This window comes from Trichosurus vulpecula, chromosome 8 (genome assembly GCF_011100635.1).
Source record: "Trichosurus vulpecula isolate mTriVul1 chromosome 8, mTriVul1.pri, whole genome shotgun sequence".
NCBI classification, from domain to species: Eukaryota; Metazoa; Chordata; class Mammalia; order Diprotodontia; family Phalangeridae; genus Trichosurus; species Trichosurus vulpecula.
In genome coordinates this window covers 1,799,756-1,821,778 of record NC_050580.1, presented here as the reverse complement: position 1 = coordinate 1,821,778, position 22,023 = coordinate 1,799,756, and the positions used below count along the sequence as shown (strand labels likewise).

General features: G+C 46.1%; 1 protein-coding gene across 1 annotated transcript in view; it reads left to right on the top strand.

The window, feature by feature from the left end:
• LRRC27 (leucine rich repeat containing 27) overlaps positions 1–22,023 on the top strand; it is a 63,832-nt gene that overhangs the window by 32,097 nt on the left and 9,712 nt on the right. Inside the window, exons 6-8 of the mRNA XM_036735935.1 lie at positions 4,844–5,210; positions 13,858–14,031; positions 17,715–17,811. Coding sequence (XP_036591830.1) covers positions 4,844–5,210; positions 13,858–14,031; positions 17,715–17,811 — 638 coding nt within the window. The remainder of the gene's footprint in view (positions 1–4,843; positions 5,211–13,857; positions 14,032–17,714; positions 17,812–22,023) is intronic.

Below are 22,023 nucleotides of genomic sequence, written 5' to 3'. Positions count from 1 at the left end.
TTCCATCTTTGCAGTCATCTGCAGTCACTTCAACAGCTCTTGAAATGCCTCATGTCACCTCTTCTGTGAAGCCTGCCCTGACTCCTGCAGTCCAGATGTGTGGTCCAAGGGGAGATGGGCCGGCCCCGTCCTCCAGACAAAGGGGCGCTGTAATCACTGATGGTGAGGTCTGGGCTTTTTTAGTGTGATAAGGAATGTAATTCAGCTTCATTTATAGCCATTTTAGCACATGTTCTAAGACTTTGGTCTAAGGACGTGAGTCTCTGCTGTTGTTAGTGGTTTGTTTTTCTAAATGTTCTGAGCTTTGATTTCCTTGGTGTTGGGAGGAAGCTCCTTTTCAGCTCACAGAAGCGGCAGTTTTGTGTTGTAGAGCCATAGAGGTCATCCTGGGGCACTTGACTACAGCCACCCAACTTGGCTATGTCAGAGAAGGGATTTGAACCCAGTTCCTTCCTGATTCCAGCACCACCACCCAGCTGCCCAGTGAGACCTGAGTTCAGATCTATCCCCAGGGGATAATAATAGCACCTGCCTCTCAGGGTAGTTGTGAAGATTGAATGAGGTCCTGTTTGTAAATGCCTGGCACATAGTAGGTGCCTTATAAATACTTCTCCCCTTTCCTTCCCTCCTCGGTAGACAAAGGGTCAGAGGACACAAACAAACAGTCCTCAAAAAGAATTGCAAACTATTAAAAAAACAAAGCATAGGAAAGGGTTCCTTGAAATGTACCTCAAAAGCCCTCTGAGGTTTCACCTCATACCTGCGTGGTCAGTGGGCAAAGAGTCTCACAGCCTGTTGTACTAATGGGTTGTTTCAGCCGTTCTGGAAAGTATTTTGGGATTATGCCAGGGGAACAGCCAGAAGGGCCCCACGTTTGTCCCCATGATTCCCCCAAGGGGAGCAGTAATAAAAGAAAGGGCCAGAAGAGATTCTTCTGACATAGCTAAAGCCTGGATCCAAAGCCAGTGCCCATGCCCTGGGGAAGGGCTTATTCAGCCCTTCTCTGCAAGAAGCCAGAAACACAGGCAGGAACCTGCACCAGGAGCAGGAAAGCAGTAGATGCCGTGACAAAGCGTCTCATTGGTGTGTGCCATAATCACTAGTGACCACACAGATTCATTCCTTGCCTGGGAGGGCATGAAGCCCTGCTTTCCACCTCCTTTTTATACTGAATCATAGGGGGAGGGGCGGGAGGTGTGGTTTCATTGGGAAATGTGAGAGCTGGGAAGTCTGCTGAGTCTTTCCAGCCCTCAGTCTGCAGTCTGACCCACTGGCCTCTGAGCCTCCCACTCCAGCGCCACCGCCTGTCTCCAGTATCGTCTTCATGCCCAAGTAGTGAGCTCTGGTCCCTGAACTCAGCATGCAGCACAATCACCCATCTCTGTGTCTTTGCCCACAACATCCTCCTCCTTGTCTGCCCCTCTCAGAATCCCATGTTTCCCTGGAGCCTTCCTTTGTACATACAGTCATCTCTTTGAGGGCAGGGACTTGGATTTTGGTCCGTGAGTGACCAGAGCAAGGCACAGATTGATAGACGCTAATAAAGATTTGTAGATTGAGTAAGACCCTGTTGTTGTTTGGTCATGTCTGACTCTCTGTGACCCCACAGACCATAGCATAGGCCCTTCTATCCACCATCTCCCAGAGTCTGTCCAAGCCCATGCTTATCGCTTCTCTGACCCCATCTATCCATCTTATCCTCTTCTGTCCCCTTTTCCTTTTGTCTTCAGTCTTTCTCACCATCAGAGTCTTTTTTAGTGAGTCCCCTCCCCTCATTATGTGGCCAAAGTATTTAAGCTTCAGCTTCAGTATTTGACCTAACAGGGAACGGCCTGATTTAATTTCTTTAAATATTGATTGGTTTTATCTCCTTGCTGTCCAAGGGACTCTCAAAAGTCTTCTCCAGCACAATTCAAAAACATTGATTCTGTGGCACTCAGCTTTCCTTATAGTCTGCCTCTCTCAGCCATTCACTGCTACTGGAAAAACCATAGCTTTGACTGTACAGACCTTTGTTGGTGAGGTGATGTCTCTGCTTTTTAATATGTGTCCAGATCTGCCATGGCTTTCCTTCCAGGGAGCCAGCGTCTTTTAATTTCATGGCTGCAGTTGCTGTCTGCAATGGTCTTTGAGCCTAAGAATATAAAATCCGAAACTGCTTCCATTTCTTCTCCCTCTGTTTGCCAGGAAGTGATGGGACCAGCTGTCAAGATCTTGGTCTTTTTGATGTTAAGCTTCCAGCTTTTACACTCTCTGCATTTACCCTCATCAAGAGACTTCTTAATTCCTCTTCACTTTCCGCCATCAGAGTGGTATCATCTGTCTATTTGAGATTGTTGGTATTTCTCCCAGCAACCTTAACTCTGGCTTTTCAGTCATCCAGCCTGGCATTTCAGATGATGCACTCTGCATATAAGTTACATAAATAAGGTGACAACATACAGCCTTGTTTACCCCTTCCCCAATCTGAAACGAATCAGTTGTTCCATGCTCAGTTCTAACTGTTGCTTCTTGGCCGCCTGATTCAGGTTCCTCAGGAGATAAGTGAGATGATCTGGTGTTCCCATCTCTGAGAACTTGACATGTTCTGTTGGGAGCCACAGCTCAAGGCTTTTGTGTAGTCAGTGAGACAGAAGTGGGTGTTTTTTCTGGAATTTGTTTGCTTTCTCCATAATCCAGCAAATGTGGCCAATTTGGTCTCTAGTTCCTCTGCCTCTTTGAAAGCTGCCTGCTCTTGTGGGAATTCTGAGTTCACATGTTGCTGTATTAACAATCGGCTAGCAGCTCCTGTGGGTGCTGCCAGCATGCCAGAAAAGCACAGGTTCTTTTTATCTGCTTAAACAAGGAAAGCACGGTGAAGGGGTTGACCAGCTTACTTTAATCCAGCATTCAGTTAGCATACAGACAACATTCATTGAGTTCAGGGGAAAAAAACGCCAGCACTCAGTTAGTTCAGGGGAGCATACGGGCAAGCATCAACAGACAGGCCAAATACAGATTACAGTCAGCTAGTTCAGGGGAACAAACAGCCAGCACCCTGAAGTTTAGAACATTCATTTAGTTTGGGGGAAAACAAACCAGCACCCTGAACCTCAAAACCAAAATACAAACAAATTACAAATATCAACAGACAGACCCAATACAATTCATAGTTACCAACATCTGGGCTCCGCCCGAGAGCAAGGGCTGGCCCAGAGTCACACTCCCCACCGTTCCCACACCAACCGGAAAAGGAAAGAGAGAGCTTCAAGCTGTCGTCTCCCCTCTTACAGAGTTTTTGACATCATCAAGTGCCGCCTGAATGACCAGGCCGATTGGTTCTTGAGTTGGCCTCTCCCCCTAGCGCAGACTAGGTTAACACCCAATAGGGCGTGGCTCTGGAGTCAGCACCTCCCCTCAGCCAGTCCTATGACTCATCACACAGGAAGTTCTCTGATCCCAGGCATGGCCCAGCAACGCTCAATGAGATAAACTGAGTCACTCAAAGAAAACAAAGGCCACTCTGGCTACAGTTGCTGAAGCCTAGCTTGCAGAATCTGAAGCAGAACCTTGCTGGCCTGTGAAATGAGCCCAGTTGTTCAGTAATTTGATAATTCGAACATTCTTTGGCATTGCCCTTTTTTAGGACTGATCCAATCCAGTAGCCACTTTGAGTTTTCCAAATTTGCCGGCATATTGGGTGCAACACTTGAACAGCATCATCTTTCAGGGTTTTAAATAGCTCACCTTAGATTCCGTCACTTCCACCAACCTTATTGTTAGCAATGCTTCCTAAGGCCTGCTTACCTTCATTCTCCAGGATGTCTGGCTCTAGATCAGTAACCACACCATCGTGGTTATCGGGGATGTTAAAATCCTTCTTGTGCATTCGTGACACCTCTTCTTAAATCCCTTCTACTTCTGTTAAGTCCCTACCATTTTTGTCTTTTATCATGCCCATTTTTGCACAAAATGTTCCCTTGATATCTCTAATTTTCTGGAGGAGATCTTGTCTTTCCTGTTCTGTTGTTTTCTTTTATTTCTTTGCATTGCTCATTTAAGAAAACCTTCTTGTCTTTCCTTATTATTCTCTGGAATGCTGCATTCAGTTGGGTCTATTTTTCCCTTTCCCTTTCCTTCTCTCCTCAGCTATCTGTAAGGCCCCATCAGACACCATTTTGCATTCTTGCTCTTCTTTTTCTTTGGGATGTTTTTTAATCACTGCCTCCTGTATAATATTTCAAAATTCTGTCCATAGTTCTTCAGGCCCTCTATCTACCAAATCTAATCCCTAAATTTAGTCTTCACTTCTACTTTATCTTCACGAAGGATGTTAGTGAGAGCATAGAAGAGCACAATACCCCTCCTACCCTTAGAAGCCGCAGTTTTGTTTTTCTTTGCTTGTCTTTGTAAAAGGAGGGTTCACTGGTGGGGGGAGGAGGAGGAGTATGTTTTGAAGTAACAATGGTCTAAAACCTGAAAGTTTCCTAATAGATTGTTGAGAGAACCAGCCAGATCTGAGTCTGAGTCCCTAGTACCCATATTTATTGTGTTGCTTCACCCTTAGGCGCCCCAGGAAACTCCAGGACTAGAGGGAGTTTCCTCACTGGGAGTTCCTTGTATCAGAGAAATCACAGGTCCATATCTCCACCCCCACCCCCCCCCGCAATGATCCTCAGTCTTATGGAAGACTTACTGTGGTGGAGGTGGTTGGAGTGGTCATGCTGGCCTCTTCGTTTTCAAACAGTGGCCACAGGGCTCTCACTTGTTGGAGACCACACAGATGGAAAGAAAATGCTGCTCCTGGTTTGGGGGCTAGAGTGTTTGAAGGCGGGATGCTAAAATAGTCTATTTTTTACCCTAGAAATGAAAAATATGGACTCTTTAAAAGAAATCTCAAAAGCCAAACATGACATGGCCGGAGGATCAGCCTCCCACAAGGAGGCATCGCAGCCTCGGAAATCCAAGCAGGATGATCCAAAAGCGAAGGAACAACTGTTTCCACATGTGGAAAAATTGAACTTAACTGAGGTCACAGAGGCCAGTGGGGATTTTTCTGAGGATTGGTCCAATGAGGAAGAAATGAAGCAGTTCTGGAAGCTGAGGCAGGAAATAGTCGCCAATGAAAAAGCTGAAATTCTCGCAAACCAGCTCCTGCCCATTCAGTTACCTCTCAACCTGCAGGACAACCCTGTGAAGGAACATGTTCAGAAGCTGAAATACAGTTTCAGGTAATTTCTAAAACTGAGTATCCTTTCATGAAATTCTAAAAGGTAGGTGATGATTGTGGCTTCTTCATCTCCAATCCTCAGCCTAAAGTGGCATCGCCATAGAATTGAAAGGAACCTCCAAGGCCATCGAGTCTAGCTGGTAGCCAGAACTGGGTCATTGCTGCTATCACTGCTGCCTTTTAGCACCCTGTGTGCTGGCACCCCCCCCCAACTCCCTGGTGGTGCGGGCAGGGAACCAAGGTCTAAGGACCAAGGGAATCAGTGATGGATGAAAGGGATGAAGTTGGGGAAGGAGCCAAGCTTCACCCAAGTAGGGAGTGGGAAAGGCAGCAAAGGCAGGTGTCTTTGGCTAAAGAGCCCAGCACAGCTCGTGGTCACACAGCAGCCTGCCCAGTCAGAACATTCGTGGTCTGGCCATGCTATTTCAGGAAGGAGGCAGACACCTGGGGTGAGTGTGCCCAGGATGGGGAGGGGCCTGGAGCCCCTGCCTCACAACACAGGGCAGGTTGGGCTAGAGAGGGAGCATGCTGCCTGGGGTCAAGTATCCCTGGAGCAGACTTTGGCTAACCCTGGTGGCCCTCAGTCATCAGTCTGGATGGTTACTTGTGGGGTTTTCTGTCAAGGGCCATCTTGCTCCAGGATGGCCTGGACCAGAGGCCACTTCCACCTCTGACACTTGTGCGTACTTGGTGATGACACCAGTCTGTTCAGAATAATGCTCCCTCCTCTGCCCACCCACCTCCCACAGTGGGGAGCTCCTTTCAGTACACAACATTCTCTGCTTCTTCTTTAACATAAAAAGATTTTTAAGGGGAAAATGTCAGCTCTTTTCCCCATCTACACTTCACCCACCCTTGGCTGCCTCTCATTTAGTGGTAGAAGAAAAGATGAGTGAGTTTGAAGTGTCCTTGGAAATTAATGGAAATGTAAACCTTTGTGTAGTTAATTTTATGAATTACAGTCTCAGAAACACTGAACATGCACCCTGAGCTCACTGGAGCTTTTCCAAAAGGCTGCCTTGGAGATTGGTTCCTATTCATCTGTCCACTGGGCATAGACTGTGGTGGGGACTCTGCTTGAAGCTGGCCCTCCTTAGAAGCTGGGAGCAGGACATTAAGCGTAACAGCGCTGTATAGCACGCTTCTGTCTCCAGTGCAGCTGCAACCTCTGGTCTGGGTGCCCCGAGCCCCCTCTTGAGGGTAGGTCCAGCATTCCCTCATGCCCTGTAGGGAGAACAAGGCCCCGGCAGGCTCAGGACAGCCTGAAGTTCTTCTGTTGATCCGGGTGGGGCTCAGGCTGGCATCCCTACAGACCATGTAAAGGCTGTTGCCTGGCCTTCTCCAGCATGAACAGCTCCTGAGCACTTGGGCTCTTGATAGGATTGAGCGCCTTTGTCTAGAAGGTTCTCTCCCAATGCAGCTCAGCCACTATTTCATGTTCACAGTTTCCATTCACCCAAGAGAGATAAGAGAAAACAAGGGACCTATGAGAAGGGCAGGTGTTCCCCATGGAGGAGAAGCTTTGCAGGGGAAGGAGGGGGGAGATGCTGGCTTGGCCTGGACACTGCATGCACAAGGTGCCAATTATGAGATAAGCCTGGGAAGGTGGGCGGGGGCCGCACTATAGTGGGCTTCCAGTCCTCTGGCATTGACCAGCTGTGTTCACAGCAGCAGGAATACCCCACATCCAAGACTCTTCTCTCCAGGGAGAACCTGTGTGCTGTTGCTAGCAATGTAGAACAATGCCCGGAAAGGCTCCTGGACCAGAAGCTTCGGAGGCAGCTGGCCTTGGAGGAGGGTTAAGGAGGGTCAGCTTATCCTTTAGCCCGCTTCAGCCAAGCTGGCCAGAGGTTCCCATTTGGGAGACAAGTCAGGTTACCTGCTCTTTGGCTGAGATAGACCGACAAGAGATGGAGAGACTGAGAGAAGGGAAAGGAGGGAGGGAGCATCCCTTTGGAACTGTTCAATCCCCTGCCACAGAACTGGGAGAATGTCTTTAGACTCACAGGCTGCCGTGGTCTCCCGGTCTTTCTCACCCATTTATCAGATGAGCGCTGTGTGTGGCTCTGTGCTTGGCCCTGAGGAGAGAAGGATGAGCCAGCACTCCATTCCTGCCCTCTCGGGCCTGCCCTTGGAAGGGAATCAGCCACCGTGGAAATTCTGCGAGGATCGATCCATGGCAGGGCCCAGCAGAAAAGATCAAGGGGGTGCCAGGAATGAGAGAAGGAAGGCTTCTTGGGAGAAGTGATGTCCGAGCCAAGCACGGAGGCAAAGGAAGGATTTCCACAGGCCTCAGAGGCATGAGAGAGAAGACTCTTCCAGAGTGAGAGGGGGGTTAGCCAAAGGCACAGGGGGCTGAACCTCGGTCAGGACCGGAATGAGGAATGAGAACTGGGAGATGCACAAGCAGTGAAGGCTCTGGGCTGAAGCGCCACAATAGGGCTGCCCTGATGGGGCTGGGCTGGAGAGGGCGGTGCCATCAGGTGGGTGGATGGAGCTGTTGGAGGAGGACTCGGCATCTCCCGAGTTGGGCTGGCAATGGACACAGGGGGGCCATCAAGGCTGACTGAGCAGTTCCGACCAGGCTTTGTGCAAATTCCCAAGAAGAGCCGCAGAAGAGCGCCAAGTGGGCCACATGGGTCTATTAATGGATTTACATAGCCATTCCAGGCCTTAGACCCTTACGGGCAAGTCATATAGCCACTGTTTCCTCTGCTGTAAAATGGGGTCCAAACAGCACCCACCCCCTCAGGGTTGTTGTAAGGGTCAAATGAGATCATGTTTGCCTGGCACACAGTAGGTCCTTTATCAATGCTTGTTCCCTCCCTTCCTACTCCCCTCAGGTATGTGAGAAGTGCCTGATGCCAGAGGAGGTGTCCGTAGTGCCAGTGGGCACGATACCAGCATTGAACTCACGAGTGGATGTTCTCAGGGTATCGGTCGTGACCACTTTTTGATCCATGTAAAGTCAAGTTCTTTCAGTGGAGAACATTGATGGTTGTACTATACTGGCCTGCCATGACAGGCAGCGTTTAGGTCTTAGGTAATTTGTGTGGTTTCCATGGATGACCAGGAGGACTTTGGCCCCAGGCCTTGTCAACCCCAAAGCTGCCGAGCAACGAGAAGGGCAGGAGGGAGGGCTTCCAGCCTTCAGCCAGACTGTAGATGGAGAAGTCCTCAGAACTGACCCTCTCAGCCTTTCCAGAGTTTTCTTGGCCTTTGGACTTTTATTCAGAGTTTGAAATGGGTCATTATTTATACTCAGTTTCGCTCCATGCACACTTTGTTTGTATTTATTGGAATCAGTGGAACATTTAAGCAGCTGGTGGCATTGGCGGGGGGGGGGGGGGGGGGGGGGGGGACAGGGGGGACGGTAATTTTTAATGCAAGTTAACATAGTAATCATTCTGTTGGCCATACTTCTAGTAACGACATTGAACCTGAGGTTTATGTGACTTAGAATGAAATATTCTGCTGAGTTTTGTCCTTATTTTTAGAAGTAAGAATAAGGATTTTCCCTCCTTTCTTTGTTCCTTATAGAGGCCTGACCAGCGGGCTGTTATCCAGAGTTAAGTCTTTGCTCCTGCCCTACTCCATTCATCTCCAGCATTCTTTCGCCTTTTTCTCACTATCCTTGAAGGCCACATGCTAACCTCAGTGGCGTCTGCAGCACATGCTGCCCAAGGCTGCCTTGCCCTTTGTGTCTCCTTGGGCCAGTGAATACCATGACTGCTACTCCTCTGCCAGAAAAGTTTCCAGGGCTGGCCCAAAGACAAGGTGGCCCATTTCTCATCCAGAGGACAACCCAGCCAAGGCCAGCCCCACTCAAGTATGCCAGGCTCCTCACCAGCTGGGTACAAGAGGTTGGACGTCCCTCCCCAAGAACATCCCTGAGTTCTTGCAGTAGTGGTCATTAGCAAGTTGGGCCGGCCTGTGTGGCCTTTGTGGGGTCCCTGCTCACAGGTAGCCAACCCTGGAGTTAGGGAGCCAAGACCAACAAATGAAATAAGTGAATAATCAAGTGCTCCTTTGGTGGGATTGCTCACAAGGGCCACAAATGTTCAGAGACAGAGAGATCACTGTGGGTGATTCTTTCTGTGAGGTCAAGCTTCTGTTTCCTTATCAGCAAAGTGAGGAGCTTGGGCAAAGCCATGTCTTCCAGCTCTGAATCTACGATAAATCTTGTTGCGCTGCATTTAAATTCATCTGTTTAACGGAGCTATCAGGAGAGAGGCAAGATCTAGTCATATTTCAAAGGGGAGGAAGGGGAGGAGGGGGATTCATGAAGAGGCCAGGCCTGAAATGGTTCCTGGAAGCAAAGAATCTTTGTGTTGGACAAATAAGTCTAAGCAGTGTGAAGAGGCCAGTGAAGGGTGAGAGGTGAGGGAGGATTTGGAGGTGAGTTTTGGAAATGATGCCCTTCCCACTGGGGACAGGAGGAGCTTCCCTATTTGCTAAGGGCATAAGAAGACAGCATAATTCGTTTTAATTGTTTTTGGGGTTGCTAGGGGGCGCAGAGGATAGACCACCGTTCCTGGGGTCTGAAGGACCCAAGTTTAAGTCTGGCCTCAGACACTTGACACTTACTACCTCTGTGACCCTTGAAGGCAAATCACTTAACCCCGATTGCCTTGAAAAAAAATTGCTTTTTTCAATGAACAAAAATCAGTTTTCTCTCCCACACCACTCCCCATAAAAAGAAAAGCAAAACCCATGTAACAGATAGGCATAATCCAGCCAAACAAACCTTGCATTAATCCACATCCCAAATCCACATCTCATTTTTTTTGTAAGGTGAAGGGAGAGAAGGAGCCAGAAAAGGGGGTTGGAAGGGACACGAGGCCCTCCCCTGAGATGGTTCTTTGGCTAAGTGTCAGTGTGGGTTTCTGGACAGGCATGTGGAACATTGGCAAGGTAAGGGCTAGGCTCTGTCCCTGCTCACTCAGGGCCAGGGTTCTCATGCACCCTGAACAAACTTGGGGGACATTTCCCCCTCCTGCCATTGGTGGTGTTGCCCCCTTTCAGGGGCCCAGTAATTAGCAGCTCAGTTCCATTTAACCATTTAGGGTTGATTGGCATTTACAAAAGGAGATTTACTTTAGAGATGAGCAAGAAAAGATGCACAACATCTCCCCTCAGTGGCCTAACTAAACTTAAAACTTAGCTCTGTTCCTACATAGGCTTGGTCCCGCCACATCCTTTCCAGATGTGGTATAACTGCTGGGCTGGGTTCCCAAAGGTCACCCTCCAAAGTTGCCTCAGCTGCTCATGCTCAGCAGTGTTGTCACAGGCCTCTGATGGGCACAAACATGGCGCCAAGGCCAGCTGCTGCACTGGTGGAAAATTATTGAACCTGAAATGTCTGCACGCCAAGACCGAAAAGGAGAGAGAGCTGTTGGGTGACTTTTTGCTCAGCACAGCCTCTGAAGCCGAGTTGCAACAAAGTGTGGCTCAATACCCTGCTGCTGGTGCTAATTCTGGCCTGACAATTAATACCAAGAAAACACAGGTTCTCCATCAGCCATCACCACACCAGCCCTACGTGGAGCCGTCGGTTACAGCAAATGGAGAAGTGTGGATGAGTTTGCTTACTTTTGTGTTTGTCCTTTGTTCACCATTGTTGTTTGTCCTTCCTTGGACATCAGGGAGGTGATGCCATGACATGCAAGTGGATTGGATTTAAGTGAGGGAGGGCTGTGCAAAGTCGCCAGCCTCACCCTGTCCTCCAGAGCCAGATACAAATCAGGACGCCTGGAGATGGCCCTGGATACAGTGGGAGACCTGGGCCTTTTTAAGCTAAGGTCTTTCCCAGGTCTCAGTTTGACTGAAGCGATGCCCATTCAGTGATTAAGCCTAAATAAGAAATGAGGCAGAGAATGGCCTCTTTTACCTAGTCAAAAAAAAAAAAAATCAATCTGGGAAGGGAAGACCCTCAGGGTTTCTGGCCAAAACAAAACAATTGCTATTTACATTCACTGAACCAATCTTTCTTCCTTCCTTCCTTTCTTCCTTCTTCTTTTCTCTCTTTTTTTCCTTCTGTCTACATAGGGTATCATGCCCTTACCTGCGGGTGCTCTGCCCAAAGGAATGTAAATTTTGATCGCTGAAATCTCGAAAGATATCTTGGGGTTTACTGGCTACATTTCTTTCTTAAGGACCATGCCTTAAACCCACATGTCTCTGATTCTCATTGATTGGCCAGCCCAGGTCCCAGGCCAAGCCCCACTCTTTACTTTCCAGGGAAGTCCATATTGATAATGAGATTGACATGGCACACATTGCCAGAGCTAGCTCAGTGTTTGGGGGGCTCCAAAGGAAAGTATGGGAGAGAAGAAGTATTAAACTGACTACCAAACCAAAGGTCTGCACAGCCCTGGTGCTGACCTCACTGGACAGTTTACCAGCGCCATGCCAGGAAACTGAACAGCTTCCATTTGAATTGTCTGAGGAAGATTCTGAAGATCACCCGGCAGGACGAGATACCAGACACTCAGGTCCTTACTCGAACTATATTGCCAAGCATTCAGACTCCCTGGCATGACCCTGGCCCTGACCCCGCCTTGCTGTGCAGTCTTGTTCTCTGCCAAGTGCTGTGGCCTTAAGCCCTGGCATCCAATCCTCATTTCCATAGTCGATCTCGATTCGCCCTGTCCTCACATTCCGGCTGCAGATATGTGACTGTTCCAGCCCACCTTCAGAGACATCTAATGCTCTGCCCCTGCCTCCCATCCTTATTCTCCCTTGTCTTCAATCTCTCCCTGTCCGCTGGCTGTTCGCCCAGTGCCTACAAACATACCCCATGTTTTCCCCATCCTCAAAAACATTCTCATTTAATGGAAGTATTTCTTACACGGTTTCACAAATATGTGTTTGTGTCAAGTGCTGGTCTTGTATAGGGAGGGCTCACAGAGAGCAGGAGAACTCAAAATGTAGCAAAAATAATGATAAATAATATGTTGATAGTGGACCAAGAGAAAAATAAAAGTCCACCCATCCCTGCCTGCTCTATGTCTCTTCTCTCTTCTGCCGGAATTCCTCAAGAAAGCTACCTACAGTCACTGCTGGTCTGCGCTTCCTCCCATGGGAGATCCCAGGCCCCATCCTTAGCCTGTGTGTGCCCATGATCTCATCTGGAGCTCATGAATGCTCAGGGAGGTGGTAACCACAGGCATGATCATCCCTTTTTTACAGATGAGGAAGCCGAGACTTAATGAGGGATGACTGTCGAGGCTGCACAGCTCACGAGGGTCAGGTGTGAGATTCTGATCCAGTCCTTTCCAACTCCAAGCAGCAGAGTCAATGGTGCTAGAAGGGGAGGGTCCTCAGTTTCATGTCCAGGAGAAGGCAAAGATAAAGCTTTTGTTGATGTTGTGAGGGACCCGTACTGGTGAAATGCCTTCATCGTTCTCGGTGCCCCAGACTTAAGGGATCGAAGTGGCCAAAGCCTGCTTGCTTCCCTTGTTCTGATGCCTTGAGGTTATTCTTGGCTTCTCTACTCCCGCCCCCCCCCCCAGCCCAGTAATTAGTGTGATCAGGATCCTCGACCAGGAGACAAGAGGGGGCTTGAGAAGTCACCTCCCCGTTCCTCATTTCACAGTCAGGACTTGAGCTCAGTTTGTCAGGGTGACTCCAAAGTCAGTCCCCTTTCCCTTGTAGCCATCTTGGGGGCTGGCCTCAACATCGCCCACCTCATCCTCGGTTTTAAGCATGAGCCAAATGCTGCGCCCCTGTGAGGACAGTCAGGAGGTTCCGAAGGCCTGCTACCGGGCACTGGCTGGATACCCCCTCCGCCCACACAAAACACACACAAACTCATTCTCAGCTGGAGGATGTGCTAATACCCAGAGAATCCAAAAAGACGCTGTACTAGAGGGGGCCCCAGAGAGGTGCTTTGTAGCTGGCTGAGGAAAGAGACAGGGGCAGCTGTTGGGGCTAAGAAAGTGCCCGGTGTTTCTGCCAGTTCCAGGGCAGGGTTGGAGAGACTGTAGCCAAGGACTTTGGATCAACCCTTGTATGATACTTCAAACGCAGTAGGAAGTTGTGCCAGGGGAACAGAGGAAGAGTCCGCTGGGACCTGCCAGGCAGGGGGCGTTACCCGCTGAGGGTCTGTGGCTGCACAGGCTTGGCCTTGGGCCTGAGCCCGGTGGACATCATGAAGGCAGGGCCAGCATGTCAGAAGCTGTGTCAAAGGCCAGTGCCTTCTGAGCTCACTCCCAATCTTGGAAGAGTGCTGGTATTAGCTATTAGATGCCTGCTAGGGGATGGGGTCCTTACCTATTGTAACAAGATCATGTGTTTTAACCACATAACCTTAATTTCAAAACTTTTATCCCATCCCACTGATGCTGTGAGTTTTCTTAGAAATAACATAAAGAGGAATATTTCCTTGATGCTTGTCTTAATATTGCTGCCATTCGGTAGCGTTAGCATTGGGATTCCTGTTGTTCACCTGCTGACGTTCCATAATTTCATAATTTAAAAAAATAATGCAGATCAATGGTATAGATTTCTATGAGCATCCCTAGTAGTCGAGATCATTTTAATGTGGAACCAGCCCATAGGCCTTGGTTTAAAATGTTTAGTTATTTAGTATATAATGCCATGTCTTTTCCACCATGAGTGATCATTCATCACTAATTTTTGTTAAGGATTCCACTGAAAAAACCATGTAATTCTAGAAAGAAAAGCTCTTCATTCGAGAACATGTTTCCTGAAATTCCATCCTATGAGATGCCAGTTCAAGCCAAGAAAGATGAAGAAAGACGAGTAGCTGCCCTCAAGGAGCTAAAAGAGAAACATGCCTTAATAGAGCAACGGAAAAGGTAAGACCCTTGATGCAAGAGCATGTGACAAAGGGGTCTGGACAACTTTTCGATGAACTAGATTCCCAATCCTGTTACTGACTGAAGCAGTGTGAGGCTGGGGATGCCGATGATGGTGGCAGTGAGGGTCCTCCAGTGATCTCCATCCTCATCTCTCTACAGTGAGGCCCATAGGGACCTGTCCCTGCCTGCCCATCCCAGGGGACTTTTATCCACAGGTTTATCTCAGGAGGTGTGCCCATTGCTTTGGTGGCTTCCTTCTTTCTTCTGACATCATAAAGGTCCAGTCCTCCCTCATCCTCTCCCCAGGACTGGCTTCTCTTTCTCTCATAATGTCCCTAATGACATCTTTTATTCCTGTGCTTCTAGAAGTTTCTTCAGGGAGTTTCATGTTGCAGCCTGCTTTCCCCAACCCTGTGTCTCCCCATGCTCCTCCATGCTGGGTTGATTTTCCATTCTTTGGAGACTGTTGAGTCCTGTGGCTTGTAGCTAGATAGCAGCTCTAGTGGAAAAGTGTCTTTTAAAAATGGGCCTTCGTTTCCAGGAGAAGCTTAGGGTCTTGGAAGGAGTTGGAAATTTTGGGAAAGGTGGCAGCCTCCAGTGGATTCTCCCCTTCCTGTTCAGTGTTGAGCCGAGATTATGCTGCACCTCAATGCCTGGGCTAGCCTCAGCAGTGAATGTGCCTTGTCCACTTGGGCCTTCCCACATGGGTCATGGACTCTTTCACTGAGAGCTGGAAGGCTCTTGGAGGCCACCTGGTCCACTCTTTTATAGATGAGCACACCAAGGCTCTCATGAAGGTTAGGTATGGATGGGAAAGTAGGGGCATCAGTCATGGGCCATATGCTCAGCAGTTCTCAGCCTTTTTCAGTATAGAGAAGCATCCACTGGGTCAGACAGAGGATTTTCCCATGCCCATCAGATTTCTTGTGAATCAGTCTCATGCTGTCATGATTTTCTCACCTCCAGAAGAGAGAGACCCCCTAGGACAGTCCACCTGCTTTTCCTCTTTTGAGTGTGATATCTACCTTCAATATATCAGAAATCAGGCCTTCTGACTCCTGAGCCAGTGGTCTTTCTGCTATACCACACTGCCTCCAGCTGTCTCCCAAGGGGGTGAGGCTAAACTCTAGGATGGTTAGAGATCTCTTCCAGGAAATTCTGCTGTCTTCTGGGGCTTGATCTGCAGCAAGTTCTGCAGTATTCAGCACAAGGTCATCCGTAAGCAGGCTTCACCACGCACAGGGCAGCCCTCTTCAACATGGGCTTTACATTGGATCTTCTCCATTCGGCTGGTCCATCAGTCAGTCAGTAAGCACTGGGCACCCAAAAAGAAACACCAAAGAGCCTCTGCCTTAGACCTCTCCCTGCTGCGTGCCTTGTCTTGCCTGATGTTTATGATCAGGAATATTCGTGGTGTTCAATCTCTCAGACAATCTTGAATAGTTTTAAGTGTATACAGGAGATACGTTACTGGATGAGAGCCTTTCAGGGTGCCTTCTTCCTCACTGAATCAAATGCTTTCTACAGTCAGTGAACTATAAGCACAAGATTTATGTCTACATCTTCTTTCCATCAACTTAGATGTGACCTATTATAGAGTTTCTAAAGGCCTGCTGCTATGCATTCAGGATGCTCTGGGCTCAAGAGTAGATGGCTCTCATAAAAATTAAGTATGGAAGGGAAAGGAGGGATGTTGTCATGAACCATATCCTCCAGTTGCCTTTTTCAGCAGTGATAAGCATGCGTTGGGAGGTTTTTCCTATGCCCTCAGGGTCTGCCCCCCCATCAGATTCTTTGTGAATCAGTTCCAATATTGTCATAATTTTCTCACCTCCAGAATAAAGAGACATCTTGTATGGTCCAACTGCTTCTTCTATCTTGAGTGTGATTTCTACCTTCTATATAAACACAACCACAACTGTAGGGATCAAGTTTGTTTTTTAAAGCTGATCTTAATCCTCCCCTGCTCTATGCTGAATTCTGTGCTTTTTCCTGAGTTCACTGTCTTCTCACCTTCCCCTAAACTCTTATCTTCCCTACTACTGTCCAGGGCACCACCACCCCATGTGGTGCCAAAGCCTGTCAATTTCACATTCACAGCTTCTCTCATAAGTTTCACCTGTGCAGCATCTCTCACCAATTTCATTTCTGCAGTATCTCTGGTTGATTTCACTTCTGCAACAGCTTTTGTTGATTTCACTTCTGCAGCATCTGTGGTTGATTTCACCTCTGGAGCATCTCTGGTTGATTTCTCTTCAGCAGCATCTCTGGTTGATTTCATCTCTGCAACAGCTTTTGTTGATTTCACTTCTGCAGCATCTCCTCTGACCCTGCCCCCCACCCTGGTGAAGACCCTCATCATCTCACCCCTGGACTACTACAGTAGTTGCTGGTGGTCAGCCTGCCTCAAGTCTCTCCCCACTCTTGTCCATCCTCCAATCAGTCACCAAAGTGATTTTCCTAAAGCATAGGTCTTACTGTGTCATCCCCCTTACTCAGTAAATTCCAGGGGTCCCCTATTGCCTCCAAGTTCAAATACAAAATGCTCTGTTTGGCCTTCAAAGCCCTTCATTATCCATCCCCCCAACCTTTCTCCTGGTGGAAAGGAGTGAGACCTCTACAAGTCTTTGTCCTTTCTCATTCCTTCTTTCTGATCCATGCTTTCCAATTAAAGTCTCATCATCCTCACATATGCATGGAAGTCACTGAGTATCAAAGTAATAAGAAAAGTAATTATCCCCATTTTTTACATGAATGAATTGATGCTGTGAGAGGTTCCGTGAGTTGCCCAGGGTCACACATTGAGGTGTGACTTGAACCCAGATTCTCCATTTAGACCTAAAAGCATGAGGAGCTAAAGGATTCAGTCATTCTCTGACATTTCTTATTATTATGGTGACAAAGTAATTCATGAAGTGTGGAGAAAAAAGATTTTGCTTTCTCTTTTTCGTAAGTTCGTTACCATTTAATTGACCCAACCTTTATTTAATGCCTTCTATGGCACTACTAGGCCCTCATCTTGATACTTCACCATTTTGGCTTTGAGATAAGAAAGACTCTCCATCTCCTCTTACGAGTCACAGATGGTGGGAATCTCTAGGCTTTCTTGCCTAGCATGGCAGAGGCCTGGGCAAGGAACAGAGCCAGTCAGTAAAGGCTCAGGGGCTGATCCAAGGTCAGATCTGAGGACTGAGAGCTCAAATGGGGCACCAAGGTCATCTGCCTCAACTCCTTCATTCTACAGTTAGAAACTAAGGTTCATAGCAAGGAAGGAGTTTATCCTCAAGGTCAGTAGAATGATTTCGGCTTGAAATAACATCAGTAGTAATAATAATATTTATAATAATAAAAAACTAACTAGGTGGTACAGTGGATAGATCTCCAGGCCTGGATTTAGGAGGACTCATCTTCCTGAGTTCCAGTCTGGCCTCAGACACTTACTAGCTGTGTGACCCTGGGCAAGTCACTTCACCCTGTTTATCTCAGAGCTAGAGAAGGAAATGGCAAACCACTTCAGTATCTGTGCTAAGAAAATTCCAAATGGGGTCATGAAGAGTCAAACACGAGTGAAAAATGACTGAACATCGTCAGGCTTTAGACACACCAAAGGAAAACTCTCCCACAGCATTAGTTTAAGGTGCTTTTGACTTGTCATCTGAAATGCCATTTGTTTTTTCCAGAGATAAAAAAGTGCTCCAAAAATGGCGAGAGCAAGCTGAAGTAATGAAGAAAGAGAAGGAGATCCTCATGAATACACAGCATCTGCCAAAGGACATGGTATGTGCCCAGGTCTGAGGAGTGCTGGGGAAGAGCCATTCATAAAGACAGGCCCAGTTAGGGATAGAAGTCAAGAGACCTGGACTGGATCCCCATTCTCTCCAGTGACCCCAAGTCAATCAGCTCATCTACCTAAAACTCAGTGTTCCTATCTGAGGCAGCCAGGTGGCTCAGGGGATAGTGCACTGGACCCAGAATCAGAGCGGCCTGAGTCTTCAGGTTACCCACTGTTACGGTGGGGGGGGGGGAAGAAAAAGAAACGGAGCTTCATCTAGACAAACTATTTTTTTTGGCAATGCATGTGATTGCAAAACAAACGAGGGCCAAGGACCCATAAGTTTGGTTTCTCACAGTTAGCATACAATTTGGAGAGAATTAAAAACAGGATATAAGGATTACAACACCTGGTTTCTCATTGGTTCAAGGGATCAGGAGACATTCAGATGAGGTGGTCTTGTGGCCTGGTGACAGTGGAAAGGGCGAATAAATTGTGCAGTCTCCAAAATCGGGTCACTTACATGGAGTTTGAAACTTAACTTCACAAAAGCAAAAGGGCGTCACGAATGCTAATTTTTAATGTAACGTCCCCCCTTTGATCCTGGGCTTCCCAACCTCCAGGATCGTTTATTGAAATGTTTCATCTGAGATTTCTGGAGGAAATGGTAGCCTGTCATATAGGGCGTCAGTGAGGTAGGATGAGAGGCACACAGAGTACAAGAGTCATCTATATCCCCTAAGGAGACAAACCAATTTGAGAGGGAAGATTTCTATGTCACCAGCATAACCAAGAAAATGCAGCAAACATAAATACCCTGAAACAAAAAGTCCAAGTAATACACTAATGGTCATCAACATTACATAACATCATCTCCTGTAGCCTGGTAACCCACTCCCAGTGTTCCTTTAATCTTGAGTCCCACGTGACCCAGGTAGTTCTCTAGTCCCTGGAAATGCCTTCCCTTGGCCCATCTGGAATAGGGCTCATTCTCAGGGCAGGATAAAGGAAGGGGTTCACCGGTGAGATGTGCTTCTCTGGTTTCGAGTCACTTGGAGAGATTCCTAAGTAATTCTGCTAAAATCTGCCAGTAACACGATTCAACTCTATTTAGTACAACCTCCTAAATTTGGTCCTCCGATAAGTAGTTCATGTGGTGCAAACTAGCTCCAACCTTATGGTTCTGATTCTGTGAACAGCAGAGCTAGAAGAAGAACATCAAATTAGGGATCCATAATTCACCTGAAACTTCAGAGAATTTCCATTTTTACAAACCACTTGCTGTTTCTATCTTGATCTAAATCCTGGTATCTGATCTGGACAGGCTGAAGGAAGACTCTTAAAAAGAATCTGTGAGGGCCTGACTTGGGAAATGAGCCCAGAGATGTTTTAGGTTAGTCTCTTAATTACTAATCTTGCCCCTAAGGTAAGATTGAAATCTTTGATTCTAAGGTCTGTTGGTACTAAGGTGGCTCCAAGATTTAACTTCAATACAAACCATGAACAGATACAATTTCATCATTTTCATAACTGTTGGTCAAATAATCTCAGATAAAAACTTGTTCTTTACTATAAGCAAACTAGTAAGTTTCTCCATTTTGGCTGGGAGTTGCTCAGACTTCAGCATTTTAGAATTTTATCACATGCTGTCAGCAGAGATGATGAAACCTTCTGACCCTTGGCCAAGTAGAAAAGTCTCAAGGAACCTCACGGATGAAGCTCATTTAAGGGGTCTTTGCTTTTTTTCTTTAAACAGTAAATTACTATTATTATTATTAATTACTTTAAAGTAAAACATACCCAATTAAATATTTAATTAAATTGTTTTTGAAGATAGAAGCCCAATTATCAGACTCAAAAATAAAGAGTGAATTTACAATCAACAAAGATGAAATTAAAGCAATTATTAGTAGCTCTTTTGCTCAATTATGTGTCAACAGAACAATCTAAATGAAATGGACACATATTTACAAAAATATAAATTGCATAGATTAACAGAAGAGGAAGTAGAATACTTACATAACCCTATCTTAGAAAAAGCAATTAAACAAGCCAGAAATGAGTTCTCTAAGAAAAAATCCCAGGACCAGATAGATTTACGAATGAATTCCACCGAACATTTAAAGAACACTTAATTGCAATAGTATTTAAACTGTTCGAAATAATTGGTCAAGAAGGAGTCCTACCATATTCTCTCTATGACACAAATATGGCTTTGATACCTAAACCAGGAAAATCTAAAACAGATTTAAAAAAAAACTATAGACCAACTTCCCTAATGAATATTGATGGAAGAATTTTAAATAAAATACCAGGGAGGAGATTGCAGCAGTGTATCACAATGATAATATGATGACCAGGTTAAATTTATACCAGGGATACAGGGCTGGTTCAATATCAGGAGAACTATCAGCATAATTGACCATATCAATAATAAAAACTACAAAGTCATCTGATTATATCAATAGATTTAGAAAAGGCTTTGGGGAAAATACAACACTTATTCCTCTTAAAAATACTAGAAGGCATAAGAATTAATGGAGCTTTTCTTAAAATGATAAATGGTATCTAAAACCATCAACAAGCATTATCTGTAATGGGGATAAACTAGACACCTTCCCAGTAAGGTCAGGAGTAAAGCAAGGATGCCTATTATTACCACTATTATTCAATATTGTACTAGAAATGCTAGCAATAGTAACACAACCCAAAAAAGCAGTCGAAGGAATATGAACAGGCAACAAGAAAACAAAATATGATAGTATGCTTAATAAAACCCTAGAGAATCAACTAAAAAAACTAGTTGAAACAGTTTAAAACTTTGGCAAAGTCGCAGGATATAAAATAAGCACAAATAAATCATCAGCATTTCCATATATTGCCAACAAAGTCTAGCAGGAAGAGAAAAAAGGAGAAAATCCATTTGAAATAACTGTAGACAGTATAAAATACTTGGGAGTTTACCTTCCAAGACATATATAAGCACTATATGAACACAATTACGAAACAGCTCACACAAAGACGGATCTCAACAATTGGAGAAATAGTAATTGCTCATGAGTAGGCCAAGCCAATATAATAAAAATAACAATACTACCTAAGTTAATTTAGTTATTCAGTGACATGGCCATCAAACTACCAAAAATTATTTTATCAAGCTACCAAAAAATAGGAACAAAATCGATCTGGAGGAACAAAAGTTCGAGAATATCAAGAGAATCAGTAGGGGAAAAAGTGAATGAAAGCAGTGTAGCAGTACCAGATCTCAACCTGTATTACAAAGCAGTCGTCTTCAAAATGATCTGGGACTGACTGAGAAATAGAGCAATACATCAGTGGAATAGATTAGATACACAACATGCAGAAACAAGAGACCACAGTAAACTAGTGTTTTCTGTATCCAAAGATCCCAGTGATTGGGGAAAGGACTCACTATTTGACAAAAGTATCTGGGAAACTGGAAGCAGTTTGGCAGAAACTAGGCGTAGATCAACCTCTCACATTGTATACCAAGATAAGCTCAAAATCATAAGCAAATTAGGGTAATGGGGGGGTACCTATCATATTGATGGAAAAGAGAAGAGTTCTTGACCAAACAAGAGATAGAGAGGATTGTGGGAAGTAAAATAGATAATTTTATTTAGATGAAATTTTAAAGCTTTAGCACAAACAAAGTCAACACAGCCAAAATTAGAAGAAAAGCAGTAACTGAGGGGGAGGAGAGGGGTTTACAGCAAGTTTTTCTGATAAAGGTCTCATTTCTTAAGTATATAGGGAATTAGGCCAAATTCATCAAAATAAAAGCCATCCCCAATGGGCAAAGCATATATAAACAGACAGTTTTCAGAAAAAAATGCAAAGCCACCAATCATCACATGACAAAATGCTCTAAATCCCTAATTAGGGAATGCCAATTTCTGTAATGTTAGCCAGCCTGATAGATGCGAGGTGGCAGCTCACAGTTGTTTCAATTGGCATTTGGCTGCATAGAACTGAAGATCTGTCAGAGACCTCAGTGGCCACGTGGTCCACTTAATGCCCAGTGTCACATGAGCAACAAATGATTATGTCGAATACACACACACACACACACACACATACATACACACACACGTACATGCACACACGCACACTCAATAGACTCCAAGGGCTCCCTGTTACCTCCAGGAGCAAATGCAAAGTGCTGCCTTCCCAGGCTTCTCATACCTTACTTTCTT